Below are 23,841 nucleotides of genomic sequence, written 5' to 3'. Positions count from 1 at the left end.
TTCAAATAAATGCAACTTTCGCAAGGACATTTTAATATTGTTTATTAGGATATATTATATTATGCATAATTATAATTTTTTTGATAAACTATTTTGTAGAAAACAATTCAGTAGGGAAATATGCTTTAAACAAAACATTTCTTCATGATAGTCTATATTATAATTTATAATGTTTAATATAATTTTAAAAAAAAGTCAACACGGAGAGATTTTTATATATTTCAGTGTTATTTTAGAAGTTCTTAGCAATTATTGTAGCTTAGTGCTTAAAATGGCATATTTTTTGCTTGCCTACAAACTGGCCTACATTATTGTACATTAAATTGCGAATATATTCTTTTAAGTGCAAAGGAATATTCCTCCATTTTTCTGTTGTGATTTAATAATTCATACATCAGTGTTAATGTGCGTCTCTGGTGGGATTGCTTTATTTAATCAATGCACAGCTTCCTGTTTGTCTGAGAGAGTGCGTTTTGTACTGTCCACTGTGAATTTCAAGCCGTGTGGTGAAGGTTCAATTCAAATAGACAGCTGAATACAAGAGAAAGCGTGGCCCATTGCATATGTTCCTGAGAACATGAACTCTCAGATCAGCTGTCTGGTAGGGTAAAATTGCAAGACCGACTGTCACGCAGTGGGTCAAAGCCAGGTGTTGGTTGGTTGGCCCAGGCCCCATATGAGCAAGTATTTTTAACCACGCAGGGATATAAATAGTGTAAAGCGACCAAAAACACAGTACAGATACAACTGCCACGACTGCCATTTCCCGTTGTCTCAAGGTAGAATGAACATTTGCCTTTGAATTGTAAACCGATTATTCCTCCTGGAAAAGCTCTATAGAAATAGATTGCATGGGATGTGTTGCATGTTTACAAACCATTCTCAAAGTAATTAGACAGTCATTTCAAGAATGAAGTTACCAAAGCAGCTAATTATGATGTTAGGCTCTTGTTATCAGTGATGGGAATAACGGCGTTATAAATAAACGGCGTTACTAACGGCGTTATTTTTTTCAGTAACGAGTAATCAAACTAATTACTATTTCCTCCGTTACAACGCCGTTACCGTTACTGTCAATAAAAATGCGGCGTTACTATAATTGAGATCACTGAAGCGGTTTTCATCCGAGTAGGCTCTCTCTCAACCATATGAGCTGCAAAGTTTTTTCTCTGGTGTGTGTGTTTATGATGCGCCGGACTGGACATAAGCGAGGCGAATGCCGCGAGCGCACTCGATAGTGCGCGAAAGAGACCAAGTGTGTCCGAGAACGCGCTAGATAGTGCACGACAGAGACCGAATGTGTCCGAGCATAAATACTTTATTTATAAATAAATTACACATTTCAGCATTAGAATAATCTCTGTAGCATACATCATATGCAATGTTTTGATTAGTTTATAACAAACTCCAAAATAACCTGCAGGGAACGTTCAAACATTCAAACACATTCGAACGTTCAAACACACGTGCGGCAAACATGACTAGAATTTGGCTAAAATAACCTCTGATGATGACGTTCTCTGTAGGTTATAAAAATAAACCCCCAAAAGGTTATATTTTATTATTATTATTTATGTTGGTACATTGTTCAGTATTATATTGAGAGCACTTTTTGTTAAACTTACTATTGTGAGGAAGAAAATACTTCAAGTAGGCTATACAGAATGTCTACCAGTTGTAAAGGTGTGTGAGTTTTATCATTTTAATTATATGCACTAGTGTATGTATATTTTTTTTATTACTATTTATTTATTTTTGGTACATTTCTTAAGAAGCATGATTTATTTTTAGCCTTTATTCTTGGCCAGTTATGGTCTGTGCAATAAATATTAAATGTTCTATTGATTGTGTTTTGTTGTTCCATTATAGTAGTGATAATATTTTAATATTTAAGTTAATAGGTGTCTCTCACATTGTCCCACAGCAACATTAAACTAGTGTAGATTAGTGTACAATGTTTTAGAATAATAAGATGTTCTATTTAGTGTCCATTTAATTCATTTAACATATTTAATATTGGGGGTATCCAAGTTATTTCACATATTTAAACTTTTTTTTTTTTTTTTTTTTTTAAAGTAACGCAATAGTTACTTTCCCTGGTAATTAGTTACTTTTGTAATGATGTAATTCAGTTACTAACGCAGTTACTTTTTGTGAGAAGTAACTAGTAACTATAACTAATTACTTTTTTAAAGTAACTTACCCAACACTGCTTGTTATTCCCTTTATATTCATTCTAAATATGAATTTTACAGTTTAATGCAACAACTACAGAGTTTGGAGTGCCGGTTACATCCTTTCGTAGTTCAAGCCAGCTCAAGAGCAGATATTTTCAGCTTTGGCTATTGTAAACCAATGCTCGCATGCATGTTCAATACAGTCTCTTGCAAAAAAAAAAAAAAACATAATATACAATGTTTTTCTATATTTGACCAGTCCGTTTATTGTGGTGCCAAATTTGAAATGGCGAAAAAGATACTGATCAACTTTTGTTTTCACATTGTAAAGACTGAAAAATCCATTTGCTGTTAAATACTGTGGTTTTGGTTGCCAAATTCGAGTTTATTACTGAAAGATGGAGGAGGTGTATGGTGCTGCGGAGGATGACTGGGATGAGGATGAAGATGAGGCCACTCAGTACATGATTGAACAGAGTCTATTGGAGTCCAGCAAACATACTGATTCAGCTACCAGGTACAGGTAAATCCCACCATTTTGAATGCACTAATAGTGTGTGTCTAATGATAGAAACATTTTGTTTTGATGTCCCTCGCCAGTGATCCATTAGACCTCATTGACCATGAGGAAATCTTCACTGCTATACAAGCTGGTAAGAGCTAAATCCTCCACAAATGTTGATGAGCATTGTCAGTGTTCCTCTGTAGAAGTTCTGGAGTGTGTGTGCATGTGTGATGTCAGGTAATGAGGATGCTTTGAAGGTCCTGGTGCAGCGTAAGGAGGCTCTGTCGAATGCAGACAGCAGGGGCTGGATCCCTTTGCATGAGGCAGCGGTGCAACACAAGAGGAGCATTCTGGAGATCACTTATGCAGGTCCATGAGATATATCTACCTCACTAAACCACCCCCAAAAAACATGTTCAGTTATTTCTTAATGAGAATTCCTCATTCAGCATCTCCTCAGGGGTCAGGGCGGTGCCGTACTCTAAGAGGGGAGACTCCGTTGTTTCTCGCTGTTGTCCACGGTCTCCGAGAGAATGCCACATTCCTGCTGCAGAACGGTTGTGACCCTGACTGCAAAAACGAGGATGATGACTCTGCATTGGTTGCAGGTGAGGAACACAGTGCTATTTTTAGCATACCTTTTACTTTGTAAGCACACTTTTTTTTTTTTTTTTCACAATGTTGTTTTAATTCATGTTATACTGATAAATGACATACAGTAGTGTGACATGCATTTCAGTGTGTTCCTTTAGCACGAAGTAAAGTTTAGCACCCAAGATGTACAATATATAAGCCATACCATACCATACCGGATAACAGTTGATATTCGAGATTTTATTATTATTATTATTATTATTAATTTGAATTAATTAAATTGTGCATACACATTTCATATATTTTTACATTTAGATGACCTTTCCTGTCATCTAACACTCACTTAGGTGAATATTTAAAAAACACTAATAACACTGTTAAATGTATCTTTATCAAATATCTCTCTCTCTCTCTCTCTCTCTCTCTCTCTCTCTCTCTCTCTCTCTCTCTCTCTCTCTCTCTCTCTCTATCTCTATCTATCTCTCTCTAAATAAATTTAATCAAAATTAGTGCAATTATTTAAATTCAAATTATTATTTAATTTTAAAAGTGTGATCCATAGGCTTGAAAAAGTCATGTACATTAATATAATTTTAAAACACTGTAGGCATTTCTATAATGAATATACAGTTATGCCATGCTCTAAAATATTTAATCGGGTAAAAATTGTGAGTAAAACCTTTTTTTTTTTAAATCCTGATCATTGATCCTTTGAATATTGTTGGGGACAATTGGGGGCCTTGGAATGGTTGATAACAACTGATGATTTTGATTTTAAAATCATGATTGATTTTAATTTTTAGTGTTTTATTTGAAATTTATTTAGACAAAATAGTGTATAATATAACTGTTATGAAAGCCAGAGTGAAGACTGTAGTTAATAAAAACATGAAAACAGTTATTGGTATTAGCCTGAATTTTAACATCATTGCATAAGAGATGATAGACTATATTTAAATAAATACATGAACTGACTTTTGTCCAGCCATAAAGAATGACCAGTATGACCTGGCTCTGCTGCTGCTACGCTACAATGCCACAGTGGACCAAAAAGGAAGACTTCAAAGAAGCGCTCTGCATGAGGCATCCGTGCTTGGCTTGGAAAACTTTGTAAACCTGCTCCTACAATCTGGCGCTGACCCAAATGCCATTGATGTCTGTGAACACACTCCTTTAGGACTTGCGGCTCAAGCTGGACATTTTAACGTTGTGGAGGTTCTACTTCAGAAAGGTGATTTTGAAATGTGTCTATCTATCTATCTATCTATCTATCTATCTATCTATCTATCTATCTATCTATCTATCTATCTATCTATCTATCTATCTATCTATCTATCTATCTATCTATCTATCTATCTATCTATCTATCTATCTATCTATCTATCTATCTGTCTGTCTGTCTGTCTGTCTGTCTGTCTGTCTGTCTGTCTGTCTATTTGTCTATCTATCTATCTGTCTGTCTGTCTGTCTGTCTGTCTGTCTGTCTGTCTGTCTATCTATCTATCTATCTATCTGTCTGTCTATCTATCTATCTATCTATCTATCTATCTATCTATCTATCTATCTATCTATCTATCTATCTATCTATCTATCTATCTAACTGTCTGTCTGTCTGTCTGTCTGTCTGTCTATTTGTCTATCTATCTGTCTGTCTATCTATCTATCTGTCTGTCTGTCTGTCTATCTATCTATCTATCTATCTATCTATCTATCTATCTATCTATCTATCTATCTATCTATCTATCTATCTATCTATCTGTCTGTCTGTCTGTCTGTCTGTCTGTCTGTCTGTCTGTCTGTCTGTCTGTCTGTCTGTCTGTCTGTCTGTCTATCTATCTGTCTATCTATCTATCTGTCTGTCTGTCTGTCTGTCTGTCTGTCTGTCTATCTGTCTATCTATCTATCTATCTATCTGTCTATCTGTCTGTCTGTCTGTCTGTCTGTCTGTCTGTCTATCTGTCTATCTATCTATCTATCTATCTATCTATCTATCTATCTATCTATCTATCTATCTATCTATCTATCTATCTATCTATCTATCTATCTATCTATCTATCTGTCTGTCTGTCTGTCTGTCTATTTGTCTATCTATCTGTCTGTCTATCTATCTGTCTGTCTGTCTGTCTGTCTGTCTGTCTGTCTATCTATCTATCTATCTATCTATCTATCTATCTATCTATCTATCTGTCTGTCTGTCTGTCTATCTGTCTATCTGTCTATCTGTCTATCTATCTATCTATCTATCTATCTATCTATCTATCTATCTATCTATCTATCTATCTATCTATCTATCTGTCTGTCTATCTGTCTATTTGTCCTATCTGTCTGTCTATCTATCTGTCTGTCTGTCTGTCTATCTATTTGTCTGTCTGTCTATCTGTCTATTTGTCTATCTGTCTGTCTATCTATCTATCTATCTATCTATCTATCTATCTGTCTGTCTGTCTGTCTGTCTGTCTGTCTGTCTGTCTGTCTGTCTATCTATCTATCTATCTATCTAACTGTCCGTCCGTCCGTCCGTCCGTCCGTCCGTCCGTCCGTCCGTCCGTCCGTCCATCCATCCATCCATCCATCCATCCATCCATCTATCTATCATTGATCACTTTTTTAATCATATTTAATAACCCACTCACGTTCAGGGGCCAGTGTGTGGTCCAAGCCTCATCTTCCAGGTTCAGCCTCAGTTTTATTCGATGCTGCGGCTTCAGGAAACCCTGATATCATCTCACTGCTGCTGGAGTATGGAGCCGATCCCAACGTGCCCTGCAACACAGGCCATCTCCCCATCCACCGTGTAGCCTACCGCGGGCATCTACTGTGAGTAACTCACTGCTGATGTAGTGCTTACCTTTTATCCAACCAGAAGTCAATGGAAAAAATCTGTTTGTGTCTTTCATAGAGCACTGGAGCAGCTGATCCCTGTGACTAAGAAAGAGGTGATCAAAGAGAGCGGCATGAGCCCGTTGCACTCCGCCGCTGCTGGCGGTCACTCTCAGTGCCTGGATCTACTCCTGAGCTCCGGGTTTGACCCTAACTTCATGTTACACCCCAGAGTGCGCAGAAACTACGAGGACGAGCGCAGGTCAGCGCTGTTCTTCGCTGTAACGAATAGTGACGTCCAGTCAGCGAGGCTGCTTCTGGAGGCCGGAGCCATGCCCAATCAAGACCCAGTCAACTGCCTGCAGGTAGCCATGAGACTGGGCAACTACGAGCTCATCAACACTCTGCTACGCTACGGTGCCAACGTTAACTACTACTCCCGTGTCAACACCACCCACTTCCCTTCCGCCCTTCAGTACGCTCTAAAGGATGAGGTGATGCTGCGCATGCTGCTCAATAACGGTTATGACGTGCAGCGCTGCTTTGACTGTCCGTATGGACAGGCCTCACATTTTCCCGTGGATTATGAGGGCTGGAGCGCCTCTGTCATCAAAGACGTGGTGGTAAGACTCATTTTTAAGCTGTGTCTGTATCAAAGAAAATGATCTGATGTTGTTGAAGGAATAATTCTATGATCATTTACTCACCTTCATGTCATTCTAAACATGCACTGTTACCGTTCAAAAGTTTGGGGTCAGTAAATCTTTTTATTTTATTTTTTATTTTTTATTTTAATACTTTTATTTGGCAAGGATGCATTGAATGTATTAAAAGTTTCAGTAAAAAGACGTTTATAATTTGTATCTATTGCATCAAAGAATCCTGAAAAAAAAAATGTAGCACAGTTTCCATAAAACATATTAAGCAGTTCATACATTGATAATAATAATAAATGTTTCTTGAGCATCAAATCAGCATATTAGAATGATTTCTGAAGGATCATGTGACACTGAAGACTGGGTGCCGAAAATTCAGCTAAACCATCATAGGAATAAATTACATTTAAATATATTACAATAAAACATTTTAATTGTAATTAATGCTGTATTTCACAATATTACTGTTATTAATATTTTTTATCAAATAAACTTAGCCTTGGTGAGCATAAGATTCTTTTTTCAAAAACATTAAAAAAATCTTGACTTTGACTTTCAGTTTTCTGCAAAACACAAAAGAAGATATTATGAAGAATGTTTGGGCCCAAACAAAATGATACCCAACTGATTATCAACAAAAACAAACAAACAAAACAGAAAGTCATACATTTGTAAAAACACGAGGGTGAGTAAATGATGACAGAAGTTTCATTTTTGGGTGAGTCTAAACTTGTTTTTGTGCAGTTCTGTGAGGTGATCACAGTGTACTGGCTCAAGCACATCTCAGCTCAAGTAGTGAGAATCATGCTGGATTATGTTGATCACGTGACTCTCTGCTCCAAACTGAAGACTGTTCTGGTTGAGCAAAAACAGTGGCCGGAAATATGTAAGATTCAAGGTGAGTCTCCTGTCACGTCTTGAGATTGAGATCCTGAAAACCTTTAACATGGAATTATCAGCAGGGCCAGTTGCATAAACTGCTAAGACTATAGTCTTACAAGTTAATCATAATTTATTTTTTAAAAGTTTGTCTTTATAAAGTTACATATTGGCCTAATTTGATACCAAAAAGTAAAACTGATTACCTCTAAGCAACAGTTATTAAGACAGTGTCTTAATATAATGGCTATGTGTATTAGTATAATATTACTTATGTGTAGGCCTATAAGTAATATTATAATATTACTTGTCGTAAGTGATTACGTAGATTGAAATGCAACATATTCCAAAATATATTTAAGTATGTTTTCTGCTTTCATCAGAAAACGCTCGAACCCTGAAGCATCTTTGCAGACTGAAAATTCGGGATTCTTTGGGTCGCTTGCGTCTGAGGGCTCCAGTTTTTATCAGTTTCCTGCCTCTGCCTGCGAGTCTCAAAGACTATATTCGCTTCAAAGAGTATGATGTTTACAGTAGAGGAAGTATGACAGAACAAGAGTAAAACTAGATGGATAAATCTGTACATGAGAAGCTGCTGATGGATATGCGTTTTTTTGTTGTTGTGAAATATTCGTTTGTGTTTAAAAAGAAAAAAAAAAATCCAGATACAGTGGGGCCACATTGAAAATCTGTGATTTGAAATTTAATTTAAATTTGGAAAGACAGAAGTTTATGATTTTGGCTAATTTAAAACTTAAAGCGGTTTCATTTTATTTTGATGGTCCCTTTAACGGTCTGTTGACTATAAGTAACGTTGCACCTACATGTCTACTAACTTTCATTAGAGTATTAGTAGACTGGTAGGGTTAGAATAAGTTGACATGTAGTCGCAAAGTTACTTATAGTCAGTAGAATGTCTGTTGGGGGAGCATCACAATAAAATGTTAGCGGATATTAAAGGGATAGTTCACCCAAAAATGAAAATTCTGTCATTATTTACTCACCCTCAAGTTCTTACAAACCTGTATGAGTTTCTTTCTTTTGTTGAACACAAAAGAAGATATTTTAAAGAATGTTGGTGACTAAATAGTTGACGGCACCAATTGACTTCCATAGTAGGGGAAAAAAATATGGAAGTCATTGGGTACTGTCAACTGTCTGGTTACTAACATTCTTCAGAACATCTTGTGTTCAACAGAAGAAAGAAACTCATACAGGTTTGGAACAACATGAGGGTGAGTAAATGATGACAACATTTTTGGGTGAACTATCCCTTTAAGTAGACAGTCTACTAATACTCTTGAGTTAGCTGACACATTTTTGCAATGTTATATAGTCAACAGAATGTTCAAAAGGGACCATCAATGTTACCCTTGAAACAAATGTATAATTTTGCAGTATGTCTAGGTGAATAATCAAATAAGCCCATCTGTGAAACTGATCATGTGATCTTTCAGCAGTCAGAAGTTCTTCCACTGAGATGCACCAAATCATACATTAGGTTTCCCACAAACGTGTGGAGTTCATGCAGCTGGAGTGCTGCTGTCATTAAAAGTCAAAGGAGAACAAACTAAATATTAAGAATTTTTAAAGTTAACGTTTCTCTCAAATTATGTTAGGCCTAATGATATTGTAATGAAAATATTTGTAGGCCTATCAGAAAAATGTTAAATATATGCATTTTCATAAGCTATGTGCATATGTAATTTGTATACTGTATGTAAGAATTAATTATGTAATAAATGTCTCGATCTCGATATGTCACGTGATTATATTGCATGAAATATAATGATTCTGGGTGGGAGGAAGTGCACAAACACACGCAGTGACTTTCCCCAAAGAGTTTATTGTCGTCAGACAGCTCGACGATTCATTCTTGGCTCCTCTTGTAAACGTTACGCTCTAGCCATCTGTATGTGAAGCTGCTCATGCGCATAGCGGTCGTGACGTCTAGACGCTGCGCAGTTCTCAATAGCGCCACCGGGGGGCGTCAAGGCTACGTGAATGTAAACAGAGTGACGCCAGAGTTTTGCAGTGGTGGGGAAGGTATACGTCACAGGCATAATGGCGGAGGCTGGTTGAGAAGGAGAATTACTCCGAGAAGCGGCATTGAAACCAACTTCATCGCCAGCTGACTAGGTGACTGCAGGTCCGAAAATGGCTTGCAATTTCAGCCAGGAGAGAAAAATCGACAAGGAGAGCAGCAAGACCGGCGGCCTAACATTGGAGGATGGCGACAGCAAGAAACAATTGTTGTCAGCCTCTAGCACGGCCACATCCAAGCAAAATGGCGATCAAGCTGAATGTGAAGACGAGCAAATGTCTGAACAAGATGCCTCTGAGCGGCGGAGGGCAGGGCTGTTGGACCTGAAAAATTGCGGCGGTGCCCCCTCGACACTGCCGAGGTCCACCGAGGAGCTGCCAAGAAGGAATTTTCAGATTCCGAGGAAAATCAAGGAGCGGAAAGGTTGTGTGTCCCATTACTACCACTACAACTGCCATTCCCGAAATGGACTGTTTCTGTTTCTCAGCTTTCAAGTTCGCTAAAGCGCGCTCTTTGGTGCTTCGGGTCAAATGAATAGATCTGTATTGATATATAAACGTGGGATCTATATAACGAAACACGTGATTAGCCTGAAAGGTTTGCACTAGTTACTAAATGGATTTTTAGCGAGTGTATTGCTCAGAGCTGCAGGTAAGTTAAGTCGGCGCTCTAACGCAGCTATCGCTGCACGTGAGGATTCGAGTCATTCGACGCAAAAAGGGCACATTTTTGTCTCGCTGCTTTAAACCTCACGGAGGCCGGTGTCATTGCTTTGCTAGTTGGATCCACACTCCTCCCACACCGTACAGTACTGCTGCACCACATGACACACTTCTTCCCCTCCTCATCAATGGCACCAGTGTGATTCGGTTGACCACTGCATTTCTCCCGTCAGTCTTTACTCACGACGTTTCTGTCAGTCCTGAACAACCAGCCTTATTTGGACACCTCATTCATTCCCGTACTATTTCCGTATAGCGCTAAAGAAATAAAGACATTAGAGCTTGCCAACAGAAAAACACTGCCTGAATGAAAGCGAAACTTGTGCTTGTACTAGTAATAGTTGTAAAGTAGTTATGTCTGACAACTCTCACTTTCACCTTTGTTGGGCAAGTCTGTAGGCGCATTATCTTATTAAAAATAGCAGAACAGGCCCTAAACTATTGTTCTAGACATTTCAAATATATTTTTAACCCCGTTTTATGTCGCCTCGTAAATGTTTTGAATGATTATTGAATCGACCGAGAAGATTCGTTTGGCCATTATGAAGCCGATTAACGCAACTAACCAAGCATTCGATAGTTTTGCTTATTGGTTATGAAATTGTTATTTAATTTGTTTTTAGCGAATTTTTAGTAAATAAAACTTATTTCATTATTTTGTGTGTCTTATTTGGCGACACATTTTGTGTAAGTATCAACATAATTTAAGCGTCGGCTATTAAAATCCAATTTCACTAGTTTTGATATATGTCTTTTATTGCATTGAACTGCAAGATGATCACATTGTACAGAGTGCCTGTCATGTTATATGCAACTCTTTACTATGCATTCCAGTTGGAAAAAAACAGAGTCAAAATACACTATATAGCTTCTATAAATGTACTTGATAAGTTTCTTTTATTGAATGCATTGATGTTGTTCTGATCTAATGAGTTCTGTCTTTAATGTGTGCTGTCCTCCAGGTCTCCTTCAGCATTTGTCTCCAGATTCCAGAGAGTTTGAGGAAGTTGTGAAGCTTCTGTCCTCGTTCTACCTGGACGCCACATCCCGTGGGACTTTCACCTACACCAAAGCTTCTCTCATTCACAACGAACTCTTGGAGAAAGAGGTGAGAGAGCTGCTTGCAATTGTGAAAGACTAGATCATTGAAATACCCATCAGGCCACTTGGGGGCAGTTTTCAGTGAATCAAATACTGACATGGAATAATTTGTCATTTTTGTCTTCACAGTTCATCGAGAAGAAAAGGGAACTGAAGCAGAATGGCAGGACAGAGGCAGAACTCGCAGAATCCTATGCTTTTCTGCTACCTGATAGGAATAAGGTGAGGTTGTGTTAGTTTTGCTTAGTGACACAATGTCTGTGAGTGTTATTTTAATTGTAATACTAACACTTGGACTTTTTGTAGTCTGAGCTTGACCTCAGAATTTTGTACTACTACATATCTTTCTTGGGTGCAGTATAAACAACTCAATATTATTCTTGTTCTGTGTTCTCTGTCGTTCCTGTTAATTTATTGAATTGTAAAGTGTTTATAATGCATTTACAACATAACTGCTACAATAATTACGATATTGGCAGCACTTTGAATAAAAATGTCAGTGTAACCACTTTCTTGTCTAAGTATTTATCAGAAAGTGGCATAATTTAGCGATAGTCTTGGTCAAAAGTGTGACTAACCAAAGGAATATCTGATATTCTTTACAAGGCTCACTGGATTTGTGAAAAGGGTCTTTCTGTGGGACATTCGCGGGTCAACAATCTGGGAAACCCTCTCAAAGGTGAGCGTTGTGCTTCCAGTGAGTGTTTATATCTGTTTAGCTCTAATCCTTTGCTTGGGAGGATTTTGTATTACTGTGGTCACTTGATCTTTGGTTTGGAGTAGTTGAATTGGTCAGGGCCAAAAAGACCACTGCTCCATACTTTCTTGTGATCACTGGGCCAAGTTAATGTTAATTAACCAAACTTGCTACAGACGCTCATTTTTGCATTGAAAAACTTTTTAAGTAACATCTGTTATATATTTTGGTCACCCCTATTACCTCTGTCTATTTTCAGAGCATGTTTGAGGTTTTGGAAGAAATATTATGTTCATTTTTATTTGAGACAAATTTCTGATACATGATCTTTGTATGGTTGAATAGTGAAGCAGCTGCTAAGTGTTTAGAGACATTCACAAACCCAGTTTTGTAAATCTTGTAAATGCGACTAGGATCGCTTTAACTGGTGAAATTAAATAGTTTCTGCAAATATTTAATCTTAGCAAACATAGTATGCTCTATGCAGAGACGACTCTGCATTCCAAATGGATTGCTAACAAATTTCTTGGGATTACCCCAGGGCTTTTTTTGGTCACAGGAATGTCGCCCCAAGTAACTCTTCTATCCTTTTTCTATTTTTAGGGGTTTACCTCTCAAAATACTCAGATTTGTTACAAATGAATCCATTTGAAGTGGGTGCTGCTGGAGACATAATACTATTTAAAGTAATGAAGGTAAGTCTGTGGCCAAGCATCAAATGTGTCTAAAAGTTGTCTTTCAAAAATAAAAAGTGCCTAAACTTCACTGCGGTTTCAAAAACAATATTGACTTTGTCTTATTCTGCAGGGTAAAGTGAAGACCATATTTGAGAACATGCCCAAAAATAATCTTGAGCCGGCCCTAAAATATGACAGCCATGTGTACAAAAATGCCAGCAAAGTGACCTCATTATTGTCGTATAGGGCCTTTGAGCACACTCAGGTGAGTTTTTCAATATGACCTTTTGCTTGTAGTGTGTATAGATGTGACCTGTTATGTATCTGATTTCCTTCTGTGTTTTATTCCAGCAATACTTCTATGAATTTGCTTTTGAGGAGCTAAGATCCAGGCCGAGACATGTGTTGCCATATGCAGTTGTGTCTTTTCAATACAAAGGCAAAGAGTCGGCCACGGCCACACACAGGTATGAACGGGATAACTGGTGATCTGTGTAGAAAGTGTACTACACTCTGTTTTGGTTTTATTATTTATAACAATTTATTTTCTCTTCCAGTAGATTAAACAGCATGTTATATGAAGGTCAAAGAGGTATGATTCGTATTTCTCTTTATAGCAGCCTAATAAAATGATTAGATGGGCATATTATCTAACTTACTGTATTATTCTTGATGCTTTAGTTCGACGAAGATATACAGTTTGGAGTGGCTCGCTGGTGAATAAAGGAGAGGAGGTCTATCAAGTATACATCCGGTCTTCAAGACTCGCTCACCTTCCTCTTAAACTGTGAGTCTCCTTTCTCTCAACCAATGCAATTTAACAAATGTTTTGTGCATTGGTTTTAAAAAGTTATTTTTTTCTTTTTCAGGCCAGACAAGCTTGACATCAATATGGCTATGCATCTTGATCAAGTGAAGAGAAAGATCCCGCCCGTTCTGCTATCGTGGGAGGCGTACAGTGGATCACGAGAGGGTAGGATGAGTGCCAGTGAGGCTTTTCAGCTCAATACATGGCAAAACATTTGATGCGTCAGTATTGATATGTGATAATGTCTTGTGGTATTTTGCAGTGTTGAAGTGTGGGATGTACTGCAGCCTGTATGAGGTCATGGGGAAGAGTAAACAGGAAAACAGTCTCTCGGGACTGCTGCACCGGCTTGAGAGAGAAAGGATGGTGAGCTCATTCATAGGCCACTTTACACTTTTATTGAGTTAATCTCTACATAGCGTTACCGCCCACCCTCTACACAGTTTCCTCATTCTGTTGATAGAATCTGTGTCAGTGATGTGATGTGCAGAAGTAAAATTGGTGATGTTTTATTATAGTCATGCTATAAATAAACTCTTTACTCTAGGTTTTGGTGAAGCCATTGATAGACAAAGGATTTCTCTTCCTCCTTTCGTCCTCTCAGTTGTTCGCTACCACTGGTATGTACATGCATAGTCTTTAACCTTGTACATTGCATCGGCACTGTGATTTTTGGCATGGAATAATGGAGGCTGTGTGTTTGTTTCTTTTTTTCTTTAAAGAGCGACGAGGAAGAACTGACAGGGTTTTGCAGGCACTTTTTGTTTTTCAAGAGCAAAGAATGATCTCAAAATTGAGTAAGTGCTTATTTTTTTGGTAGTTTGTTTGCATTTTAAGTGTCTATGCATCACTATGCAGTCCTTCTAATGGCGTTTGCTTTTTTATTGTGAAGTTTTGAAGGACTCTGGAGTTGATGAGGATCCTCCACTAGAGCCTAAAGACCCAATCAGCCACCAACTAGATAATTTTGTTCCTGCCCTGCATCATGGTCTCTACAAGCTGCGTGCCAATCCACCCAAAGAGATTGCGGTGGGACTGAAACTTCAGGCGCTGGACTACCTCAACCAGAAGGAGCAAGGCGCTATCCGGCCCTTTCACATTGTAGAGTACCGGCACAGCCTGGATGACCGGACAAGCCAACACCTGGCGGCTCGTCCTAAGAATATGGATGTGGCACTGAACTCTTACATATATGGTCCGGGACAGTTCCAGCTGCCTGTGGAGGCGCTGCAGCAGGGTCTGGTGGAAAGCAAACAGGAGGCAGAATCTCCCCCAGCAGGTGCAGAAGATTACAGTCCTGTCTCAGACTGGGGAGGGTCAGATAGGCAGGCTTCAAGCAGCAGTACAGTTGGGGTTTCTCAGTCAAACGGTGGCGCTCAGAGGACACAGAGTGAGTATGACAAAGAAAAGATGGAGAAATTGCTAAAGTTGATTCAGTTACATAAGCGGACTTTGAGCAAGGAGGAGGGCAGTGGGCCGGAAAGAGAGGAGGACTGGGACCCCGCTGGCCTGAAGAGGAGGTTGGAGAGGGAAGGTCCTGGAAGTGTGAGCAAGTACCTTAGGACAGGTCTACTGAATGGAGAGCCAGGGAGAGGTAAGTCTGTGCCAAAAAAAATTAGAGGTACAGCATGGAGGTTGGATACTATTGTAGGGGAATAACGGTTAGACAACATAAAGAGACCAATATACTCAATGAATACAGGTTCTGATAGGTTAACAGTACAGATAATTCTAGCTGCATTCAAACATAGTATTCTGTTCTTTATGAAATGTCGTCATTATCTTTGACACTTTATCCAATATATGTAAGAAACTTTGGTGAGGGTCACATAAATTCCTTATTGACTCTTCTCAGTTAGGGCCACTGTTGAACTCTCCTGGAGACTATTTCTTTGGCTAGGTCACATGCTTCTTTGGCTAGGGTTGTTAAAAAATACTTAACAACCCCCTGCAAGCAAAATTAGATAAAACATAGGCAATATCTTTTCCCTTCAAGAGGCTTCACTGGAACAGAACATGAAAGCTGATTTCCAATTCATTATGTAATACACGCAGAGGGATGGTAAATCCACCCCCTTCACTATACAGGGTTCCCAGAGTCTTGGAAAACCTGAAAGTATCAAAGTTTTGAAATTGTAAAGGCTGTGGAAATTATTACCAAAGTTTCTTAATTCTCTCTTCTTGACTATCTCTTATTTAGTGCTGTTATTTAAGTAAAGGTGGTATTTCAAAGGGTCATGTTATGTGATTGTGTCACCTCTAATAGAAGTACAGTGTGCCTAATGAGAGACTAGGTGCTCTATCTACTTGCATGAACTATCTCCAGAGACACAGAGAGAGAAGACCTCAAATTGTGGCTGACGCATCAGTCCGGCCCTAAGAGTAACTGTATGTGCTGAAGGACCTTAAACTGAAATTAATAACAGTGATAATTCACAATGCAAGAATGTGCCTGCAACTAATGTAGTTACTTTATGACTTGTTTTTCTGTATGTATGCTTTTTTTTTTTTCGTGTTTTTGTTTCCAATTACACCATCACTAAAAGGTGAATCCCATGAGACCTGTCAAAAACATGCCTGGGTTTTATGTCATCTTAAAAAAAAAAAAAGAGAAATTATGTAGAGCTCAATAGAGTGTGACTGCAGTTCCTTAGAGACATGAGCTCCTTTTTGACAGCTGGTTTCTCTTTCTCTTAGTGGTGATGGACAGCATGGGGCTGTGTGACACAGACCTGCGGGAGCGTGTTTCTCAGAGTGCCACCCTCCGAGACACGCATGCCTTGCTCAAACTCTTCCTCAGCACGCTCAACAGGATGGCCCAGAACTCTAACACTGCCAGCAGCCAACCTGCAATTCTCCCCAAAGACATAGAGGGATACGAGCCCACTGACTCAGCCGCCCACTGTGATCTTGACCTGCGTAGCAGGCGTACTGATGAGGAGCAGGTTAACCTGGATTGCTTGGAGGTGTGGACTGTTCCTCATGATATCTAATGCCACACTCAATATTTGTTTTAGTTAACCTTTAGTATATGTGTGTAGGAGCAAATAGCCTGCAGCAGGAGCAGTGTGGATGTGTACAGTCCCTCTTCCAATCTGGAGCAGCAGCTCTCCCGTCCAGCAGAAGCCTCACATCAGAGCCACAATCCCTGGAGCATATCCACCACAGGTTCGTCCTTACCTGCATACTTACAACAGACTTGTTCGTAACATACACCACTGTTCAAAAGTTTGGGGTTGGTTAGAATTTTTTAAAAGTAGTAGTATTGTGAAATATTATTAACATTTTTAAATAAATGTTCTTGTTTATTATATTTCAAAAGGTATTTCTACGATGGCAAAGCTGAATATTCTGGAGCCATTGCTCCAGTCTTCAGTTTCAAATGATCCTTCTGAAATCATTTTGATATGCTGATTTGCTGCTTCAAGTCATTATAGTCACTTTAATGAGTTTACATTCATATAACAATTATTGATTTAAAGATGCCTTCTTTCAGAATCAAACCTTGTATACCCTCTCAAACACTTGTACAGTGTAAAAATATTTTAAATAATAAATTGTTAAATTTATTGAAATAATAATGGATTGACATAACTAATAAACATATTCTGTTTTTAGCTTTGGAGGGTGTTTGTGAACCTTTTGTTAGTGGAGGGGAGAAGCAGGGACACACTACGGGCAAAGTAGTAGACACTATCCTCGACAGTGAGTTCCAGAACCTCTGCACGGGGATTCAGAAAATGATGGAGGACCAACATATAACCTACTCTCCCCAAACTCCTTTGCCACGACTTGAGGATCAAGCCAAACGGGCAAGCTCATTCTCACCTTTTGTCTCCAAATATGTCTCCTCCCTGCCTGTGCAGGGCTACGTTAACAGTCTCTGTGAAAAGATGGACCGTATGATCCGTTCTCCCGGCGCGTCTTTAGAACCTGTGGCTGTTACGTCACCACCTGCTGTTGCCCCAGTGCCCGCCCTCTTGCCACCTGCTCCACCCCCTTCTGTCATGCCAGCTCCAGCCCAACCCACGCTGCCCTCACCTGTTGCTCATCCTCGCACTAAAACAACATCTCCAGTGCCTAAGTCTCAGGCTTTGTCGAGCAAGTCACAAGCTACCCTTAAACCTTCTTCAGCCAAGCATCGCCTTGGCACTGTCAGAGAGGTCCACCTGTTTTCAGCAGAAAAATCAGTTGACCCCAAGGGTTCAGATGTTGTGGAAAGTCCTATGTGTTCCCCATCAACAGGAAGTGCCAGGCATCCTCCAATCCCTTCAGTCCCAGAGATGCCCTCTGAGCCTACTCTTGCAGTAACCTCAAGCACTGTAGGGGGCAGTGTGATTGGACAAATCAAGCCCGATGTGTTGTGCACACTGATGGAGATCATGCAGAAGAATGCAGTAAAGTTTTACATTCAGAGAGGAGATGAGGAGAGTGAACTCTGCACTGAGATCAAGGTCTGAAAGCATTTAAATGTCAGAATATACAGTGTGGTCTGATACTTTTGACCGACCTTTAAAACCCCTTATCTTTCACCTCCCTTGTTTGGTTTTACAGGAGTATTTAAGAAGTCTTGGAAACATTGATTGCAACCCTCAGAATTACCTAGAAATTAAAAGTCAGCAAAAGTTTATGATCATTATTCAGAATGAGGATATCGCAGCTCATGTACATAAGGTAACTAATAACTCGCCATTGCAAACTTTTTTTTCGTGAAGTATTATTATTAGTTGCATATAGCATTTGAGACATTGTTCCCTCTATACCCCTTTTAGATCCCAGCTTTGGTGTCTCTGAAGAAATTGCCTACAGTTTACTTTGCTGGAGTGGACAGTCTGGATGATGTGAAGAATCGCACTTACAATGAGCTCTTCGTGTCTGGAGGTCTTATTGTGTCGGATGAGCTCATACTCAACCCAGACAATATAACACTAGGTAAGAGCTGAATGGCTTAGTGGTTACCATCGTGTTGAAATGGTCTATCCAAAAGTTTACTGTGTGTGCTTTTAAATTCGTAGCTTTAAGGCCGGTGACACACTGACTGCGTAGCGTGAGCGTGGCGTTTCTGTTGCGTTTCAGCTGCTTGGCGTTTTCTATGTCTTTGCACACCAGAAACGTGTCTGACGCGGCGCTGCTGCTAGGTAACATATGATAAGCCTCATTGGTGATATATTCGACATATGGGGAGAGAGCTGTGGAAGGCCTATACTTCATGTTAAACATAAATATAGAGCAGCAAAGATTTTATCTATAGCAGGCAGTATTGACGGCAAAATAGGCTACAGAATATTTAGTTCTGTATTGACAGGTGCAGATTTATATCTGCATTTATGTCAAAACCTAGAGACTTTCAAACATCAAAATGTCATTTATTAATATGTATTTGTGTCAAAATGACATATAAACATTTTCCTATTCTATTTAGCCTGGAAACGCTTGCGTGTTGCGTGAAAAATAGGCGTCGGTTCTATTTCTGAGTCATGTCACGCAGGCGGTGTGCAAGCTCTAACCTGTTAACATGGGAGCCAAAATAAAAACGGACACGCCACGCAGCCAGTGTGTCGCCGGACTAAGTGTGAATGCAAAAATGTGTGTATCCACACATTATTAATAAATTAATAAAATTAATAAAATATTAATTTAAAGGCAGCATTTTCTAAATGCATCTTAATTTTCTTATTGTGAATTATTTATCCACGTTTCTTTCTTCTTTTTTTTTTTAATAAGATGTAACATAATTTTTATTAAAAACATCATTACTCAATCTTTCGTTGAAAACAACAGACTTCTCTGGTGACGTACTTCTCCAATCATTAATCTTTCTTCCAAACTGTAGAACTGCCTCCATCAAATCAACAACCGATGAATTTTGATAAACCATTTCACTCGGATGTATATAGCAATATGGATAACAATATATAACTGTTTCTACTTATATTACATCAAGACTTTAAGAACTGACATTTATGTTTACAGAGAAGCTACAGGCGTTTCTTAAGTTCCTGGAGGAGCAGGGCTCACCCTGGAAGTGGAAGGTGCACTGTAAGACTCAGAAGAAGCTTAAAGAGCTCAGCAGGTTAGAGACAGAATGATGAGTCTAATTCACCAATCCTGACAGACTCCTAGTCTCCAATATCTTAAACATCTTTCCTTTCACAGGTTAAACACTGAGGCCCTGAATCTTTTGAACCTGCTGACAACATACCAGAAGAAACACCTGGTGGAGTTTCTGCCTTATCACGAGTGTGACACTCCTTCTAGGCAGGCTCCTGATTTGGACTGTTTGGTAAAGCTGCAGGCTCAACACACACAGCTTCGACACCTCATCTTCCTCACAGGTATGTGCAACATGTCTAGTTGAAGGCTGGTATTTATGAATGGGGGTATGTGGAGTCATCTGTGATGTTTCTTAATCAATCTGTGCTGTGTTTATATACAGAAAGGCATGATGACACATTCTCACAGTTCTCCGGTAGTGGAGTGATCATTGCGGGTATGAATGACATCATGAACAACTTCCAGAGTTTGATCAGTGTCCCAGAAGAAGTAGCATTGGCTGCCCTACCTGATCCAGGTAAAGAATGCAGAGTTCTTTACTGCTTCTGACAAAATTCACAAAGAAATTATAGATATTGACACTGTATCTTCTCTTTGACTGCTCAGTGGAGCCTGATGCAGTTCGAGATGAGGAGGACATGTCTATAGACTCTGAAGATGACATGCTGGTTATCAATGAGACTTCCATTCAGACTGAAAATGACCTGTCGGAACCGCAGGCACCTCAGCCCCCTCCGCCTCAGACTGATGGATTTCGTCCTCCCCTCCCTGACCAACCCTCTTTGGACCCCATTATCGATCCACTTGTGCATCCAAACCCTACCACCTACCCTACCCAGGGCTCTTACTTGACTGATTATGCAGCTCTGAAGTCTGCCATCGCTCAATATAAAGCTGCCAGTCAGGACGGCACACCCAGGCCTGAAGTAGAGGACACCCTGGCCAGTTTTGGCGTGAATCCCCACCAGAGCTACCTGTGTCCCAACTCAGCACAGTGGAGCCCTTACTCTGGTTCTCCCGCATACCATATGTCCTCGGCATATTCATCTCCTGTCAGCGTGGCCTCCAGAGGATCAGAGTACAGTCAAACTACTGCTCCTCCTGGGACTCAACCTCCTACAAACTCCTGCACCTTACCCGTTACCCAACCACTCACCCTTCCCCTTTCCCTCCCGCAGCCGCCGGTTAGCTCGGTGGAGGTGCCTCCTACTCCAGAGTCAGCCTCCTCTCTTCAGCCATCTGGTCCCGTTCCTGACAGTATGGGAGTGTCTGGGGCGGCAACTGCTAATCAGCAAGGACTTGCTGGCTCTCAAACTGCTAAGATGTGTGTAGAGACTGCTTCCTCATCCTCCGCTTCTTCCTCGTCCTCTCTTCACTCCACTTTTCCCTCCTACCCAGATGCTACGCTTTTCCCAGCCCTCACTCCAATTCCCCCTGTTCCACCACTTTACAGCTGGGTTCCTACACCGGGAGCCCAGCAGGGATACGCGGCTGGACAGAGTGGGGCAGGATTCAGCACTCTTCCTTCCGCCCAAACTGAGGCTGCTAGGCCTGCCGATGGATCGTGGGTGGGAGACACTGAGAGCGGAACCTCTCGTGGTGGACAAGAGGAAGATGATGTCCCTGCTTCAGCAACCTCTAAAGTGGGCCAACAGGAGGGCAGTAGAGATAAAGGAAGTGCGCTGGGTAGTTCAACCTCATGCAGCCAAGGCAGCAAAATTCCCGTGAACTCTTCCTCTGAGAGTCAGGGAAGCAGTCAAGCCCCTCCTACCAGGGGTGGCACTGCAAGCAGAGGACTCTTACCCATCCCCGGAGCCAACCTGGGAGCCTTGTGCCGAGGCGGACACAACAATAGCATGTACAATCCCAGAGGAGGAACCGCTGATATGATGCGTGGTGGCTTCAGAGGCCGAGGAGTACCACCGCATCCCATGAGATCTAGACCTGGCCGGGGTCACATCAGAGGGGGCCCGTCCTGTAACTGGGGCTATCCCCCTGGGAGGGGAGGGGGTGGTCGGTCAGACTACTATTCGGACTACACCTACAACTAAATGCCATAGGGATGCCATGCTCCCTCATAGACTACTGGCATTAGGAATGTACATATTTAACATTAAGAGCACATCAAAATATCAACATCTAAAAAAAAAAAAAAAAAAAAAAAAAAATGAATCTGGTTTTGTATAAACGAGATTGGTGACTCAGACGGTGGCCAGATTTTCACTGTTTTCAGTAATGCCCTTCCTAATCAAGATGTTTGAGAAACCTTGTTCATACCACTATATTTATATTGCCAAGAAATGTAATTGCCTTTCAATGTTTCATTTTTGTCAATACTTTTTGTTCGGATTTTCAAAAAAAAAAAACTGTTTGTGAACAAGGAGCAAAATGCAGACAATATTTTTTTAAAGAGAGAAAGTGAGTCGTTCTTCATTTTAGCTGTTTTTGTTTTTTTTTTACATTCTTGGTTGTACAGATGTTCTATTAAAACAAGGTTGTATCAAACATTGTGATATTGTGTTCAGTATTAACTCTTGGGAATGGTTGTACTCTGTGTACGTGTACGTGTACATAGTTATTTATGATGTTATATAAAAATGGTTACAATTTTCTTTTCCAATGAGGTTAATCAATGCCAAAGTTGTTTCATATGTGTGCATTGGTAACATTCAACCTAATGGTTTTATAGCCGGCCAGCAGAGGGCATCATTTCCTAATTGATTCTGCTGGTCTGATGCTGATGCAATTTTCTAAAGGGTTTCTTGTCAAAAAACAATGAATCAGTGTGTTTAAATGTATAAAGAAGATTATGCATCTTTATTTCAAAATTGACTCTGAATTTGCCCTTTGTACATGACAAACATGAATATGGTTAGCTGAAGTTCTGTAGAAAATACCTCAGGGCATTTCACAAATGTTACTATAGATAAACAGCTATGTCTCTAAAAAATAATGCGTAAGATTTTGTTTAAAACACAGTGAATGTCAGATGTGGCTGGGATGTTGTTTGTCTGATGATCTGTTGTTTGGTTACATTTATCACCTCGTGAGTTCAGTATAGGTTAGAAAGAAAGATAAGACCAAATCATGCCAGCAGCAGAATGAAAAAAAAAAAGAAAGCTTAAAGGATTAAGAGATGGCTGAAAACATTGTTGGAGAATCTAGGTTTGCCCCAGAGAGTAATCTGCTAAAATCTGACTCCTGGTCATCTCATCTCTCATTTAATATAGTCATCTTTTAAAACAACTCTATAAACAAATTGTTTATAGAGTTACAAACTGTTTTTCTCTTGTTCCTCTGTATTGCACAGAAAGGGGGACTTGATTTTAACCACATAAAATGAGATGAGTTTGGTGAGTCTGATAAATGTTTTGGCATTATAGGATGTACATGTTACAGACTTAAATATAATGAGAAATGTTTGAATACGATCACATAGGCCTATTTTTGGGTTGAGGATTTAGATTACTGAATCTGGTAGCATTGCGTTTGGCAGGGATTTGTGAACTGCACAACAGTTGTCAAACAACCAGGGGACATGTGTCGTCGTATTACGTATGTGAAAGTGGGTTGCCGCAGATAATCTGATCTCATCTGGAAATGGACTGCATGGATTAACTCTGTACCTTGGTACCCTTTCATTTTCATATTTTGCTTTTAGTTTGCATATTGCGCATGGTGTGGGAGGGAAAATTCTGGCAGGGGTGTTAATCCTCTCCCATTGCACATCTCTGTAATGAAAGAGCAATTTGCTTAATGCAAAGTGCAGAAATGAATAATATCACACATAAACAGACATCACTACATTGCCTTCCCTGCTGCTTCTTCATTTATCTTGTTATTTGCTTTTCACAATTTCTATTTGCAGGCTAGTAGAACATTTATTTTCGTATACATCATGGTTCCGCACCAAAATTCCTCGTTTTCTTGACATAAAATATTAGATGTATCTAATAGTAATGACACAACTGAAGAGATTAAACCTTAGTCTTAAATAGATCTAAAGGTCTTCTGTTGAGGATTTAGATTACTGAAATGTCCTCTCTTTAAATCACTGTCTGCTTATAGTATAATATCTACAACATCTAGATGTTTTTGATCGGGACT

General features: G+C 39.7%; 2 protein-coding genes across 5 annotated transcripts; both read left to right on the top strand.

Moving 5' to 3' along the window:
* Nucleotides 1-712: 712 nt before the first annotated feature.
* Nucleotides 713-9,390, top strand: asb14b (ankyrin repeat and SOCS box containing 14b). 3 transcript variants are annotated; one of them, XM_081386202.1, is made up of 10 exons: nucleotides 713-779; nucleotides 2,509-2,694; nucleotides 2,778-2,830; nucleotides 2,920-3,051; nucleotides 3,132-3,290; nucleotides 4,262-4,507; nucleotides 5,916-6,093; nucleotides 6,176-6,719; nucleotides 7,497-7,650; nucleotides 8,015-9,390. In XM_081386202.1, exons 2-10 carry the CDS (start codon nucleotides 2,576-2,578, stop codon nucleotides 8,191-8,193), a joined length of 1,764 nt encoding a protein of 587 aa, XP_081242328.1. In that variant the 5' UTR covers nucleotides 713-779; nucleotides 2,509-2,575; the 3' UTR covers nucleotides 8,194-9,390. The 3 variants fall into 3 exon arrangements, with proteins under 3 accessions (XP_081242328.1, XP_081242329.1, XP_081242330.1); XM_081386203.1 differs by having other exon boundaries at nucleotides 732-779; nucleotides 2,576-2,694; XM_081386204.1 differs by lacking the exons at nucleotides 713-779; nucleotides 2,509-2,694; nucleotides 2,778-2,830 and having other exon boundaries at nucleotides 2,939-3,051; nucleotides 3,143-3,290.
* A 272-nt stretch (nucleotides 9,391-9,662) lies between these two features.
* tasorb (transcription activation suppressor b) lies at nucleotides 9,663-23,533 on the top strand. 2 transcript variants are annotated; one of them, XM_081386197.1, is made up of 23 exons: nucleotides 9,663-10,098; nucleotides 11,360-11,505; nucleotides 11,628-11,720; nucleotides 12,105-12,177; nucleotides 12,799-12,890; nucleotides 13,003-13,137; nucleotides 13,224-13,339; nucleotides 13,430-13,464; nucleotides 13,554-13,659; nucleotides 13,742-13,845; nucleotides 13,943-14,046; nucleotides 14,228-14,300; nucleotides 14,403-14,477; nucleotides 14,573-15,274; nucleotides 16,378-16,646; nucleotides 16,722-16,848; nucleotides 17,299-18,134; nucleotides 18,235-18,354; nucleotides 18,453-18,612; nucleotides 19,654-19,753; nucleotides 19,837-20,015; nucleotides 20,117-20,251; nucleotides 20,341-23,533. In XM_081386197.1, exons 1-23 carry the CDS (start codon nucleotides 9,789-9,791, stop codon nucleotides 21,783-21,785), a joined length of 5,535 nt encoding a protein of 1,844 aa, XP_081242323.1. In that variant the 5' UTR covers nucleotides 9,663-9,788; the 3' UTR covers nucleotides 21,786-23,533. The 2 variants fall into 2 exon arrangements, with proteins under 2 accessions (XP_081242323.1, XP_081242324.1); XM_081386198.1 differs by having other exon boundaries at nucleotides 9,665-10,098; nucleotides 13,433-13,464.
* The last annotated feature ends 308 nt before the right edge of the window (nucleotides 23,534-23,841 follow it).

Source organism: Scardinius erythrophthalmus (assembly GCF_964197995.2).
Source record: "Scardinius erythrophthalmus genome assembly, chromosome: 15".
Taxonomy (NCBI): Eukaryota; Metazoa; Chordata; class Actinopteri; order Cypriniformes; family Leuciscidae; genus Scardinius; species Scardinius erythrophthalmus.
Note: the sequence above shows the minus strand (reverse complement) of the source record. Positions and strands in the feature narration are given on the sequence as shown.